The 14,343-nt window shown below is 38.2% G+C and overlaps 1 protein-coding gene across 1 annotated transcript; it reads left to right on the forward strand.

Moving 5' to 3' along the window:
• The first annotated feature begins 2,182 nt into the window (after window positions 1–2,182).
• LOC140549960 (RNA-binding Raly-like protein) lies at window positions 2,183–14,290 on the forward strand. Its single transcript, XM_072673746.1, has 8 exons — window positions 2,183–2,339; window positions 2,754–2,829; window positions 6,580–6,630; window positions 7,992–8,146; window positions 9,330–9,443; window positions 11,197–11,302; window positions 11,736–11,784; window positions 13,144–14,290. The coding sequence occupies exons 1-7, from the start codon at window positions 2,270–2,272 to the stop codon at window positions 11,737–11,739; spliced, it is 576 nt and encodes a 191-aa protein (XP_072529847.1). The 5' UTR covers window positions 2,183–2,269; the 3' UTR covers window positions 11,740–11,784; window positions 13,144–14,290.
• Window positions 14,291–14,343: the final 53 nt, after the last annotated feature.

Raw genomic sequence — 14,343 nt, forward strand, 5'->3', positions numbered from 1 at the left:
TTCCATAATAGTTCTGATTATGAATAGTTATTACATATTGAGTTTAGCCAAGTCCATTTTAGAGAGAGAGAGAGAGAGAGAGGGAGGGGGAGAGAGTCCCTAATATTGAGTAGGTCACCCTTCTGGCGCCCTAAACAGATCTGGCCATTCAGGGACTCAAGACCACTAAAGGCGTTCTGTGGTATCTGGCACCAAGACGTTGGCAGCAGGGACGTCATTAGACCAAATTTACTGGAGCACAAGCCCCTGTAAAAGCACGGCGGTAAAACAGTCCATTCTATCCTAGATTGCTGAGCAGAACTACAGGACACGCCACGCAAATGTACGAGTAATGGACATGGACGTAAATGTTTATAAGAAAGTCAGCTACGCAAACGACATGGTAATGATAGTTTATAGCTTATTAGTTTTATTAAAGCAAAGACATCAAGGAAACTAGCAAAGGTATGAGTCCTTCCTTCCAAAGCAATAAAAAGTGTGCGTGCACTGTGCTCGATGGCCGCAGGGTGGCGCCAAAGCGCTGCCTTTTTTGTACTATGAGAAAAGAAACCATGGACATGTACTAAAACTATTTTTGCTGCCCTTCTTGACTTTTGTATTAAAATATTAATACAAAAGTCTGGGTGCCATTGCAGGGGGTATGTGCTGTAATATTAACAGCACATACCCCCTGCAATGGCACCCAGATAATAACTTTAAGGATGCAAACCTCATCCTCTAACCTGACGTTACATTGTAGAAACATGCAAGAAATATTTTCTCTGCATCCTCATCGTCAAGATTTTTAAAAGCATTTCCTCCACTGTTGCTCTCTCTGAGTATCTCCTGTTTCCCAGCAGATGGAGCAGTGGAGAGCCTCTCTTATCTTATCTGTTACAACAGAGATGAGACTCAAGTTGAGATAATGAGTTTTCCAAACTTAGAGAAATCCATTCAGCCTGATCCTGTTGTAATAGGAAAGGCCAGTCCTGATTGGGTTATTGTTCCATTGATTTTCATAATGATTGGTGTGATGGACTGTGACTGTTGCTCCTGACTGCATTTTTACTAATGGTTTTAGTCCATGCACATGTTTTCTTTTCTTTTATTATATTAAATAGAAAGCTTGTTCTTTTTATTTACCACTTTCTGTGATGCCCTCTTTAATTCCTTGTTGTTGGGGAGCAATTATCAGCACTGACCCTTGCAGCTGTTTAAAACCCCCACCTTTTGGGCCAAAGATGTTCAATGTGTGCTTTTAACTATGGAGCAAATCTTTATTTAGGCTAATCTTGTTCTTTTTCTGTTTCAGAGAGGACACTTTGATGAACATGAGGTGAGTGTTAAGAAATACAGTGGCATGCTTAAGTTAAAGACTGGAAGATCAAGAAAACGTTCAGACATTCCGGCTTGTAGGATTTCATGAGGCAAAACAGATCTTCAGGAAAATATAGCAGACTCTGAAGTGAGAGTGACACCTGCATAAACATGACATTCATAGAAGAGTCTTTAAAGAAATTTCCTGTATCCTCACCACAAAAGATTTTCATAGCTAAACAAGCCTGATGCAGTTCTAAAACAAGAGCAGAGGTGTGTTTGGAGAAAAAAGTGGTAGAAAAAAAGAATAGATTAAATACCAGCAACATGTTTTTACATCAGAATGTTAATTATAAACACACCTCAAAATTTGCAATGGACTACCACAAGAGAGTTAGTGAGGTCAGGATGTTGGAGGATCACCATCTCACTACACCCCCCCCCCCCACTCCCCCACCCCTTAACTCCCCAACTCATCCAAAAAGTATTAGATGTAGCACAATCCATCATTCCGGTGAACACAGCTCCACTGCTCCACAGCTCAAAGCTGGGGTGTGGGCTTTATACCCTCTAGTCTAGGCCTGGCATTTGGCATGGTGCCAATAGGTTCATGTTTATCTGCTCCAGAGAGTCCTATTCTATTGGCAGTATTTCTCTACAGGGACTAGACAAGCTGTGTGTGTGTGTATGTGTGTGAATTTGTGTGGAAGTGTGTGTGGGCTATTTGTAGGCTAAAGTAATTTTCTCTAAATGCCCCTTGTTACTGTTCTTTGCTCTAATCTGAATATAGTCTAGTATGAAATGGAACAATCCAAAGTCAACATTTATAACCCCCCACATAGTGCCAACATTCCAGCAATGGTTCAGTCTGCCAGTCCAGCCTGACTCTCTCTCTTTGTGTCTCTCTCTCTGCCTCTCTCAGCAGGATGGTGAATGTTGCCTTGAGGAAATCTACACTTCTCTTCTGACTCTGATGGGTGTTCAACAGAATTCTCTACAGTTTACAAATTACTTAATTCAACACTCTCTCATCAGCCTGAACTGTGAGTTTAAGTAACCTTTTCTTTCTTTTTTTCAATTGTAGCTTCCTTTCTTTGCTTATTTCCCATCTCTCCAGGCTTTCCCTGGTCTTTGGTGCTAGCACCTTGGAGATGTTCTGAAATGTCGGGTACATGGCTAGATTTAAGCAGCCTGTCTCTCTGTCTTCTTCTATCTGGACCCATAAGGATCTAACTTTCTATTGTTAGACATCTTAGCACTGATATTGTACATTTGCTGTTACGAGGTCACTGGACTACAGCATTCAGGTGACGACATACAATACAATTACCCTTCTAGCAAACTTAGTTGGGGGAGGTCAAGGATTATTACCTCCTGTCTGCATTACAAAGTGTCAACTGGGCCTTCAGTGCACTTCCTTGTCTACCCTTCAGAACAAAGTGCATTTGTTTTTTCAGACAGTAGTATGGCTGGGGATCTGAAGTCCTGCAGATACAGAGCAGCAGTGGAACAGTCCAGTGATGATGGGTACAGGTATACACTAATACACACATACACACACACACACACACACACAAACAGCACAGAGAGAAGCCAAAACTGATCCTTGAAAGTTCCCAGGCATGTATCTATTATCTTCAAGTGTAACACCAGTAGTGATTCTCTCAGTAGTGTCTGTATCTCATCAGCCTGTGCTGATACACTGTGTTAGTTAGATCACTGTAAATTCACATCTCACATCTGTCATCACTCTTTGTGTCATGTTGCTTTGAAAGTGAGGACTTATCTGGACCAAAATCCCTATTGCCATTTCTCTCTCTCTCTCTCTCTCTCTCTATATATATATATATATATATATATATATATATATATATACCTTTCTCTCCCTCTCTGACTCTCTGTTCTTCCCTCATGAGTTAACAGTGCTTCAGCAGCCTCCGGTCTGTCTCTGTATCCGTACTGTCCAGCCTTGCTCTCTAATGGGCCATCATTAGATTGGGTTACAGGGAGCAGAGACAGCAGGTGAACAGACAGGTATAGGGAGAGTGAACAAAGGCCCTCAGGACCTGCCTGACCAGGACAGGCTGCAGGCTTCAGCGAGAGAAAGCAGCTAATCCAGAAAAGCACGGTCTAAAACAAGATATATCCTGTGCACCTATGAATTACTGTTAATAACATTGATAAGCATTTGTTTTTATTAAGATATATCAGCAAAAGACATTTTGAGTTTTGAAAGGCATCTTACTGTTTAGAGCGTCTTAACGGGTGGAGAGAGTGTTCTGTGTGATGCTGGCTTGGCCATTTAAGATTCATTTTGTGCTAGGATGTGCTAAGATGCGTTTACACTTGCAGGTTTATGAGGCTTGATTTTATCCAGATATAATCCTTATAGCAGTGACCAGGTGTAAACAGGGCCCCAGTTTTTATCACTGGCAGTGGTTCCCAAAGATGTGAGAGAGCCTCAGAAGAGACTAAAGAGGGGGGGTGTTGTCAATACAGATAAAAATTTTTATATTCTGTTTCAAACTGTCCTTTGTGCGACCAGCACTGACTTTATGAAGCTGATTACTGTCTTCTAAAGATGTAAGGATATTCAATATAAATATCACTGCAGTCCTAAAGGCTGTGTATTGCGCTCCTGCTGGCACGTTTGATTTGCATTAGTATTTTTGTTTGTTTAAAATGTCTTTAGTATGATCCCCCAAGAAGCTTATTAATCATGAATGAATTCCTGAACTACCATGAATTATTCAGAGTATTCTATTTAATGAATGTGTATATGGGTACTGGCATGGGTCTGTTTGTATAGAGATTGTTTCTGTTTCCACAATTACCCTCCCTGTCCATCTTTAAACCATTCTGGGTGATACATTTCCATTCGAGTGGAAGAAGTGTTCAACACATTCAATAAAGCTGTCACATCCCCGCAGGAGAACACTGACAGATCAGTTTATTATCTGTCATCTTCTTGCAACCTTTACAGTCCTTCCAATTACAGACTACTATTTAGACGCCTTTTCCCCGTTCAAACTCAGGGTTCTGAAAATTTGTCACAGGAGTTACTGGAGTTTGACAGAATGGATGTCGTGCACTGTGTCTTATTTGCTTGTGTATGCACAGTGGAAAGTGACGGATGATGACACTTACTGTTCATTGTTTGCAGGAAAAATGAACAGTTTTACTATTCAGAGCATTTGTGTGTGTGTGTCTGTCTGTGTGTGTATGATTTAATACATATTCAGTTTGTGGACAGTCTAATTTCCATATGTCAGTATGGTATTGCTGAGTGTGGGTTGTCTCTTTAGCAGCATTGCATTGAAACTGTATGGGCTAACAATGCACATACACTATATGTCCAACTGTTTGTGGACACCCCTTCTAATGAATGCATTCAGCTACTTTAAGTTGTACCCATCGCTGACTCAGATGTGCACACACAGCTTGTCTAGTTCCATTAGAGAACTATTGTCGATAGAATAGGACTCAGTGGAGTGGTTGTTGTGTTTTACTGCATTGCCAGCTTTAACTGGGGCTAACAAGGCTTTCACTTCTGGGCTGGGTATATGTACATTTTGGGGGCATAAATATTAGTGAGTCAATACAGTTATGTAACAGTTTTGGGGTTTTGGATTCGGCCCATTTTACAGCCTTGTTTTGGTGATGCTGGAGTTTTTTCTAATATAGTATAGCCAAACACATATTCCTATACATTACTTATGCTATGTTTTGTCTTGTCTTGATACTGGGCTGTGAACAGTACAACAATAGATAAGATGCACAGATAGACCAGATAGGATTTATTTGAAATGCGTTTTGGGTGTGTTTACACTTGCAGGTTTATGAGGCTTGACCTTATCCAGATATAATCCTGATACCAGTGACCAGGTGTAAACGGGGCCCTAGTTGTCATCACTGGCAAAGATGTGAGGGAGCCTCAGAAGAGGGGGTGATGTCAATACAGATTGCATTGCTAGCTTTAAACTGGGGTTAACATGGCTTTCACTTCTGGGCTGGGTATATGTACATTTTGGAGGCGTAAATATTGGTGCCTGTTTTGGTGATGCTGGAGTTTTTCTAATATAGTATAGTTGTTTTAGTTTTCTAACGTATGGCTCAGCAAATCATCTTAGCCTCTCTCAAAATGTTTCAGTTTGTTCTGTGTCAGAGTTCTTTGGTGTACTGCATCAATTTATATCATATTCTGTACTATATAAACAGTGCTGGAATGGCAGATATTAAAACATGCCTGAGGGATCAACTGCTGAATTGAGGGAAAATTGGAAAGTAGCTTTAGTCTGCCTAATTACAGGATGCACACATTTTTGCATTGCAAATTGTGTGTGCGCCCTATTATGTAAATGTACATTATCTATGACATGTGTACTATATCAGCTATGCTGTTACAAAGGGGGTCTTTAGAACAAGGTTGACCATTTTGGTTCCTTAAATTACCTCACAAAGAACCCTTGCATAATATTAAAGTCCTATAGCTTGTACATAATGTGTTTTTTTTTTTTTTTTTGTGCGTTGACATGTTTGTATGTTGTAAATTTCACAGCTCAGAAATCTACACACTCTTAAAAATAAAAGTGAATAGAAAAAAATGTTTGTAATGGAGTGTTAAGAACATTTTAAAGGACTAAAGACCAAAGATTCTTTACCAATTTGTAGGTTCTTTACTCTCTATTACAAACATGGTTCTTTATGGAGCCAAAAGTAGTTCCTCCATGGCATCCCTCAAAGAACCATTTGAAGCACCTTTAGTTTTTCTCATGATGTAAATGATTACTACCAATTAAAAGTGTTCCCTAGACCATTGTAGGCACTGCTGTTTTTTGAAAGCAATGGTTGTAGATTTGCATCATGCTGCCTGAGAACAATGTATGCATCGGGCAGTAATCAAGACTTTTCATTAAACCTAAGTGCATGAATTTGACATTAACTTCCGTTTTTGGCATTTTGCTCTGGTGATCAGTGCATAATTGTGTTTTCTGTCAATACCCCTCTCTCCATTTCTACTCTCATTGATCCACTCACATATTTTACCTATTGAACTGAACTAATGGGTGAAAGATCTTTAGGTTTTATGTGAACAGTCAGGCTGTATGTTTCCATAGCTCAGGTTTGTCAGGTATGCAGGGTGGGATGCACTGTGAGAGAAGCCCAGTTTAAAACACATGCTAATAGTTCACTTTCCAACATCCACAGATTTCCCCACACTGTTTAAATGTATGTGTAAAATATCCAGTCAGTACAATGTCTTCTCCTCTCTTTTCTCCTTAGAGATGAGAATCATCTTGAATATGGCTGCTACAAGAAAGCGTTCTATAAAAGGTCATCTTTTTACCTTTCTAATAAAAGCAATGCAAGATGTGATGTAGGGCTGTAAAATATAACGCAAGAATACTGTCACACAAAAACATATCCTCTTTATTGCTGGTTTTCACTTTTGGCACTTTTTTTACATGCATCAACATTTCATTAAAAATAGACCAGAATTTATTTTAAATGACTTTACATTAACTTATGTGGGAAGACCTTTTTTCCTTACCCTGCAAAGTTTTTGGAGACATGAGGTTTTGAAAGGAATTTAAAATATGCATCTATATGCAACTAATTAGCAGGCATTTCATTTCACCAGTACATTTTAATATATGGTTTCTAATAAAGTTTTAATTCAGTTTGCTCTAGTAATCATGACAGTCCAGTTAGTCCTGCATATTTTTACAGTAAAAATACTGTAGACAGACTACAATAGGTAGTTCTACCCCTCAACCCCTTCATTCTGCCCCCCCTCTCTCTTTTCAGTGCACAGAATCCACACTGATTCTATGCTAATTTGTAATTTCTAATTTGGTTTCATGAACAGTTATATTTTTATACAGCAGAACGCAGAACATGGAAAAGAAGGAGAGACAAAGACCAAATATGCAAAAGCTAGCATTTAGTGTCAACTTCAGCAGCTCACAACAGTGTCACAGCTGGACAGTTAAACCCGATATTACACTGGGCCGAATGGCGCAACCTTCTTAGCGTAGGCTCCATCACTGGGAGATCCCCAGTCCGATCCCCTGCTGTTATTGTTATTGTATTATCCTACGACCACTTGTGGCCAGATGTCCAAGATAACATAATGAGCTTCACTCTCTCTCCCGATCACTCAGCATGATGCTAGCCAGCGTAGGTGTCTGTTAGTGTTCTCCTCCAAGTGTTTTTAGTTGTTCTTTCTCGCCCTTTCTCGCCCTCTCTCTCTCTCTTTCTCAGGCCACACAGACATAACCTCACACATGGATAACCCGTTTATCTTTCAAATCAAATCCCTAAAATCTGCTTAAACTGTGCCATAGCCTTCCAGATTTGCAATAATTGAAGAATTGTTAAACACAGTGCACAGCTGGAGAAGCTTTGTGAATGGCAGGGTGCTCTTTTGCAATACCCTAGTAGCCGGCAGAAGTTCTGTCTGGCTCTAATGTCCAGAGCATTGATGTAAAGTTTGTGATTTATGCATAGGGTGCTGAGGCCAGAGGATGGAGATAGCGAACACGGAACTGTAATTGTTATTACAGGCAACAAGATTCAGATTTTAGATGCTAATTTGATTCAAATCGCATGCTAACTTCAATGCTAATCTGGGGAAAAAACAGCAAAGCTTATTAGATCAGCACCCTAATGTGTTTATGTGTTTTCCTCCGCAGAAGTTTTGATCACCATGATCCTGTCTGCGTGACCTCAAATGGCATCAACCCTTCAAAACGACCATGTCCCTCCTCCTATTCAGCCACTCGGTGCAACAAGCAATTCACCAAAAGCAAGCCAAGGATCAGCTGCTCCAGTTCTAGGGGGGCTCGATGTAAGACCCTAAACTAAATTAGCCATGCAAAACAGAACAGTGGATTCAGTCGACTTGATTAATTATGTACATCATTTTCACATTATTTAATTATAATGTATATTTAAAGCAAAACTATGTAGCATTTAATGTTAAAATAACAGCTTTAAAATTATTGTGACGCTCCACTGACTTGTAATAGGGAGAATAGCGTTGCTGTCATTGCTACTCCAGGCTCAGCATTGGAGAAGTGGGAAAGATCACTTTTATGGGATAACGCTTGCGTAACACTTCGTAATCTCATATTTGTGTAAAATCCTCTACAAATTACTCTACCACATTACTCCATTCTTCTTTCACTTTCAGTGAAGGTTCTGAATCTCTCAGCTTGTCCAGAAAAAATTGTCTTTAGTGGCAGATCAAAGTGCAAATTACACTTCTTTATTGTAGGGGGAGCCAAGGAGCATGAAATGGCTATTTTCCATAATGTTGCTTTAAATATAGTAGTAGTAGTCTTTACAATTGGTTGTGTTTTAGTTTAGTGAAATGCACATTTGAAAGAAGACATTTGTGAATGCATTTCATATTTTTTTATGTAATGAAAAACCCTTTCTAGTACTTAATTACCCTTTCCTCTTACATTTTACCCTCTCCTATTACATTTTTCATTGTTAATAATGCAAATAAGTGTACTGCCCTGTAGGTTATGTTCTTATTTTAGTGTACTGTGTGTGTGTGTGTGTGTGTGTCTACGTGTGTGTGCCTATGTGTTTTTCTGCCTGCATACATGTTTCACTGTTGTCAAGCTCCAGATGCTTCCTTCATTAAAACCTCTCTCCTCCACAGGCTCTACCCCCTCAGTAATCACACCTCATGCAATTAAAGCAAATTAATAGCGCATTGCCCATTAGAAGTGGTTTATATTGCTTTAATTCCAAGCCTTAATAGTTTTTAGAGTTGATGGATCAAAAAGAAATGACTTTGCCTTTGTAGCTGTGAGGTCAGAACAGCTTTTTAATGGCGCTTTTGTAAGTAGTGGGATTGTACTGTGGTGGAATTGGAGGGGTGTGTGAGAAGTATCATCATGCTGTGGAAGAGAGATCTACTTCTTTGCTGTTTCCCTTGTTAAAGATATTGTAATCTGGTTAGGGTCTAGAATGAGATGGGGGAAAAAGGCTCATAGCTCTTTTGTCTCTGTGCGCAGTGAGAATGGAGGAGCTGCAGTGTATTAAGAGAGAGCTGAAGGTGATAAAGAATCAGATCGATGACCTACTGAACAGTCTGGAGCACATGGGCACGCGGAACAGACGCTCAGCTGGTACTGCGCCTCATTGTCATTTCTACATGATACTGTTGCAGCTTGGTACCTAATGTTATGTAATGTTACCTTATTTTATGAAGGCCGCTAGTAAACCCAAAATTGTGTTTACTAGCGGTTTCAGAAGCCCTTGCAAAAAATGACATGCACAGTGGCTTGCAAAACAGCACCCCTGGTAAAAAAAAACAAACTAAATTCTATTACTGATCTTTTAAGGTCTGTCCCCAGATTCTGCTTCCAGAAGTTGCTGATATTAAATTTATACATTCTTTGCTCTACCACTAAAATGTTCCCTGTGCCACTCGCTGCAACACAAAACTGGAGCATGATCGATCCACCCCATGCTTTACACTACACAAGAGTTGTTCTTTTCATTAAATTTTGCACCCCTTTTTTCTCTAAACATTTAATCTAATGCTTATTATGGTCAAAAAGTTCAGTTTTAACTTCATCAGTTCAAAGGACTTGTTTTCAAAATGCATGAGGCATGTTTAGATGTTTCTTTCTGACAAAGAGTTTTGTAATGAGAATGCAGAAAAGGTTTCCTCCTCATAGGTCATATTTGTGTAGGTTTCACTGCACAGTAGAACAGTGCACCACCACTCCAGAGTCTGCAAAAATGCAGGAAGGAAGGAAAGTATTAATGGTCCTCCGACTTTACATTAACCTCCATTATTCCTGTTGAATACCATTGCTTAATTACACAATGAACTGAGAAAATGGCTACATGAAAAAAAAAAATCAGTTGTCTTTTATACGTTCAGAGTGCGAGTCAATGCCTGCTACAAACTAGTTACAGCCTAAAGCCTTTGGAAAAAATAATATGAAAGCTCAAATCGTAAGTGTAAACCAAATTTTGGTAATGGTGCTCCTTTCTTTTTTCTCCTCTAAAATTGAACAGAATGATAATACACTAAGTATCGGCAGTATGTTGAAAACAAAGCTGTAACTTAATGCTTTTTGAAGATCAATGCATCTTATACTCACTTAACTATTTAAGTGATGGACATTTTGAACAGAAGCACCCAAGCTTTTGCATGCCACTGTATATTTGTAAATTTAATCTTTTCATGCTTTCTGTGCACAAATGTTTTTGTTGCAGATGGGAGGGTTAATACTTTACACATTTTCTGTTTGCTAGGTTTTAATTACATAAAAATAAAGGAAAGTAAAAACAATATTATAATGTATTATTTTCAAAATCTTTAAAAAAATTTTGATTACTGTCAGGGATTCCAAAAGTACTAGCATAGCATTGTACGTTGATTTAACATGTTCATTTAGATCATGAAGAGCAGGCCGATTACTGAGGTGAAGTGGCATGTACTTGGTATGGCTTTACCATTTTTACCAGTTTTTGTTTTTGTAATAATGATTTCATAGTGTCAGAATAATATATCCAAAATTTTGGTAAAGTCATTGATTCATAAACATGGAGGGGGGTCATTTGTCAGTTTTTTTATATCTTACATTTTCAAAATGATCAAAATGATTGTCTTGGTTATTCTAGTTGTAATGAATTAGACTTTCTGATGTAAAATGGAAACACACTGAGAATTCTGCATTACTATACTATCCAGATAAAAATCTGTTTAATATTAAAGCTTCAGTATAGATCCTTAGTGATACTGATGTGTGTGTGTGTGTGTGTGTGTGTGTGTGTGTGTGTGTGTGTGTGTGTGTGTGTGTGTGTGTGTGTGTGGGTGGGTGTGGTTACAGCAAAGGGTGTTTTCTCCCACTCTCTGTTCTGCAGCTCTGTCAGTGGTATGGAAGGTTCTTCTTGCAGTTCCCTCAGATCCACCAGAGTGTTCAGAGAGAGGCAGAGTCTTGATCCCCAAGAAACTAGAGATGAGAGACAGGTAAACACACCTTCATCTGCCAGCCTTCAGTTTAAGAGCATTTATCCTAGAACAGTCTGTTTAGGTTTAGTTTATATTACAATCCACAGAAAATTACTTGTGTTCTGCATCCAAAATGTATGCTATTGTTTTACTCCATGTTCACACATTCTTTCAAGAAGCTCAGGATTGGATTTTCCATCACATCAAAGATAAAAAGAAAAATCTGTGCCTTGAAACAAGTTCTGCTCTTTGAACTAAGTTTACCTTTGGAATTCCTAATGCTGATTTTTACAGCAGCAGAGGCTGTAACAGCATTCGTGTTTATTGAGGTTAATGGGATGATCAAGATGTTTTTAGACTATCACAGATTACACCTGACCATCCAGTCTTGGCTACAATGTTTTTACAGTGAATTTTCTAACTTTCAATATGCCTGTTTTTTTTTCTACAGATGAAAAATCACGAGTCAGAGTTGTATTATGTTTAGGAGTCAAATTTAGGTAAGCTGTTTAATATTTTAATGCATTTTTTAAAGGGACACACTTCTTATACCCAAATGCCACAAAAATTGCTGTTATGTAGTAACCAGTTGTGTAGTAACACAGCAACAGATTACACTGGTAAACATTTTTAGGAACATTTTGTTTCTAGGAAAACAAGTAGATTTTAACATGCTGAACACAAATATATTTGTATGATGTCTGTATGATGTACCACTTGCCAGAAAATTGTGATATTCGTCAAGCATGGTCATGTGTCTAGCGGCATACACTATGATAGCAACATTTCAAGGTCATTTCTGTGATCAGCATCAAAAGGTCAGTCAGTCAGCCCTGCTTCCGTCAAACAAACTAAAAATAACAATTGGTGAAGCATTCCATGATTCTATATTTATCACATACATAAATATACACAGTGCAAATAGCAGGGAAATGCTATCAGACACAAGATTCAAAACCCAGTCGGTGAGTTGTGAGGTGTGCGCACTACCGCATCACTAAAGCTGCAGTTCTTTTAACATATGAGTTTCACAATCATGTTTTTTGTTACAGTAGTGTGTGCCATATGGAAATTCCAGTCGAAAACCAGGGGTTTGATGTAGCAATTCATAGTACTAAGTCCGGAATATCAGCGAGAGGATTCATGCCAGAGCAAGAAGGAGGAAAAACACTGCATTCTGTCACGATGCATGCTTGAAGACTTTTTCTCCTCAGGCTTTTCTTTAAAGCGTTATTTTATTATTATTTTTTTTTGCTGGCTATGCTGCTACTCAGGGACAGCCCATGGAGGAAAGAAAAGAGAATATACAGACAGGGAACAGGTGTAAGCCATTCACTGTTCCAAGTCCAAGTTTTCAGCCCTTGCCTACTCAGAGCTCAGTTCAGTTCAGTTGGGGCCTAATTGGCACCACTTGCAATTCAGCCTGGATCTGAAAAGTACAGCAAACTTCTGCTCTATCAAGCAGTGTTTTATCAGACAGAAGGCCGAAAACTACAAACCTTTGGAACTGCACTTAGCTTCAATATTTTTCATACTGTATTATGTATTAAAGCATTTTTTTAAAAATGTCTAGAACTGGCTAGAATTCACCTGTAATTTGTAATCAGTATCTGAATATTACTATAATCCAACACATTTGTGGGTGGAAAAAAACATAAGGTAATGTAATTTTACAGTGATATGAATTTAGCTGAATGTTTTAATAAAATGATCCTCATTAAGCTATACAAATGTTCCACAATAATAAATAACAGTAACAAAGTACAGTTGTTCAGGGATTGTCCACTCCTAGAAACATCTAGCCCATAGAAACTTATTAGCATGTAAACACATAACTGTTCATTTGATCTTCATTTCAGGAAATATCAACAGATGCCCACAGAGATCGGACTGGAATTACATAAAGAAGAAGCATCTGGTTCATTATCTTTAGCCATTTACCCCATGGAAAAGTCTTCAATAAATGTAAACTGCTTTTCATTGTTAGTATAAATCCATTAGTATTGAAGCTTTAGCACTGCATCAAAGCATTAAGCCTGCTAGTGACCCACCATTGCTCTCTGGCCTTTCCTTTTTGTGCACCATTTATATTTAACCTGGTATAACCTATTCTTGGTAAGCTAAGGTGTGCTTTTAGTTGCACAATAAAGATACACTTTAATCTTCTCTACAATCCCCTCAAATATACTATAATGCCATCAAGAGCATGGCTACCTAAAGACAGAACAGTGTGATCTATTTTGAATCATAGATCAGAGATCATCATAAAATGTGGAACATGTGGAAAGTGTCTGGAACAGCTGTGTAAACAGACCTACACAAACAGTATTAGATTTGCATATTAACAGAATTCTCATTTAGTTTCTACATATAGTTTTATGACTCAGCTCGGGCCATGATATCATCACAGTACCAGTGATAAGATAAGCCAATTAAATCATGTGGTCCCTCAGAAAACACAGTTGAAAACATGACTTATACAAAGATAGATGCGTTAAATCATCAGCATTGTTTGGCAGTGTAAACAGCTAATTAAATCAGGAGTCACATTCAGGATTTTGGATAGCTGACATTTACTGTATATTCTTAATTAAGCCCGAAAAACAACCACTTTCAGATATCCCAGTTTCCCACTCATCTATCTGTAAGCCAAAATGGTAAAATGTTTAGTTTTTTTTTTTTATAGCTTAGAAACAATGTAAATAAATCCAATCTGTTTTTGCATTCAAATCTTTTGTAGCATTCAGAGCTCATGATAAAATTGCATGAAGGAAAACTGTGTCCAACCCCTTCCTTTAGTGTTCAAATCACAATGTACCTGAACTGCCAATTTGTTACTGTGAAATTGCTTATTGTAACTTTAACTCCTATATATTTTAGAAGGACCTGTCAGTATTTTCATTGCTGCTTTTATTTTTACATAATTATTGTTTTTCTTTATGTTTTATTCTGGTTTATTGTTGTACTGATCAAATTTAAATGACAAATAAAAGAAGACTCACTGGTCTTACTTGTTTACCTAATATGAACATAGTAGAATAGAACATGGTTATATGTTT

The sequence above is a fragment of the Salminus brasiliensis genome, chromosome 2, assembly GCF_030463535.1.
Source record: "Salminus brasiliensis chromosome 2, fSalBra1.hap2, whole genome shotgun sequence".
Taxonomy (NCBI): Eukaryota; Metazoa; Chordata; class Actinopteri; order Characiformes; family Bryconidae; genus Salminus; species Salminus brasiliensis.

Coding starts and splice junctions, on each gene's coding strand:
- LOC140549960 (XM_072673746.1), top strand. CDS start 2,270: ATGGGTGTTCAACAGAATTCTCTACAGTTTACAAATTACTTAATTCAA. Junction 6,631..7,991: donor AAGAAAGCGTTCTATAAAAG/GTCATCTTTTTA, acceptor TTTCCTCCGCAG/AAGTTTTGATCACCATGATC. Junction 8,147..9,329: donor CAGTTCTAGGGGGGCTCGAT/GTAAGACCCTAA, acceptor CTCTGTGCGCAG/TGAGAATGGAGGAGCTGCAG.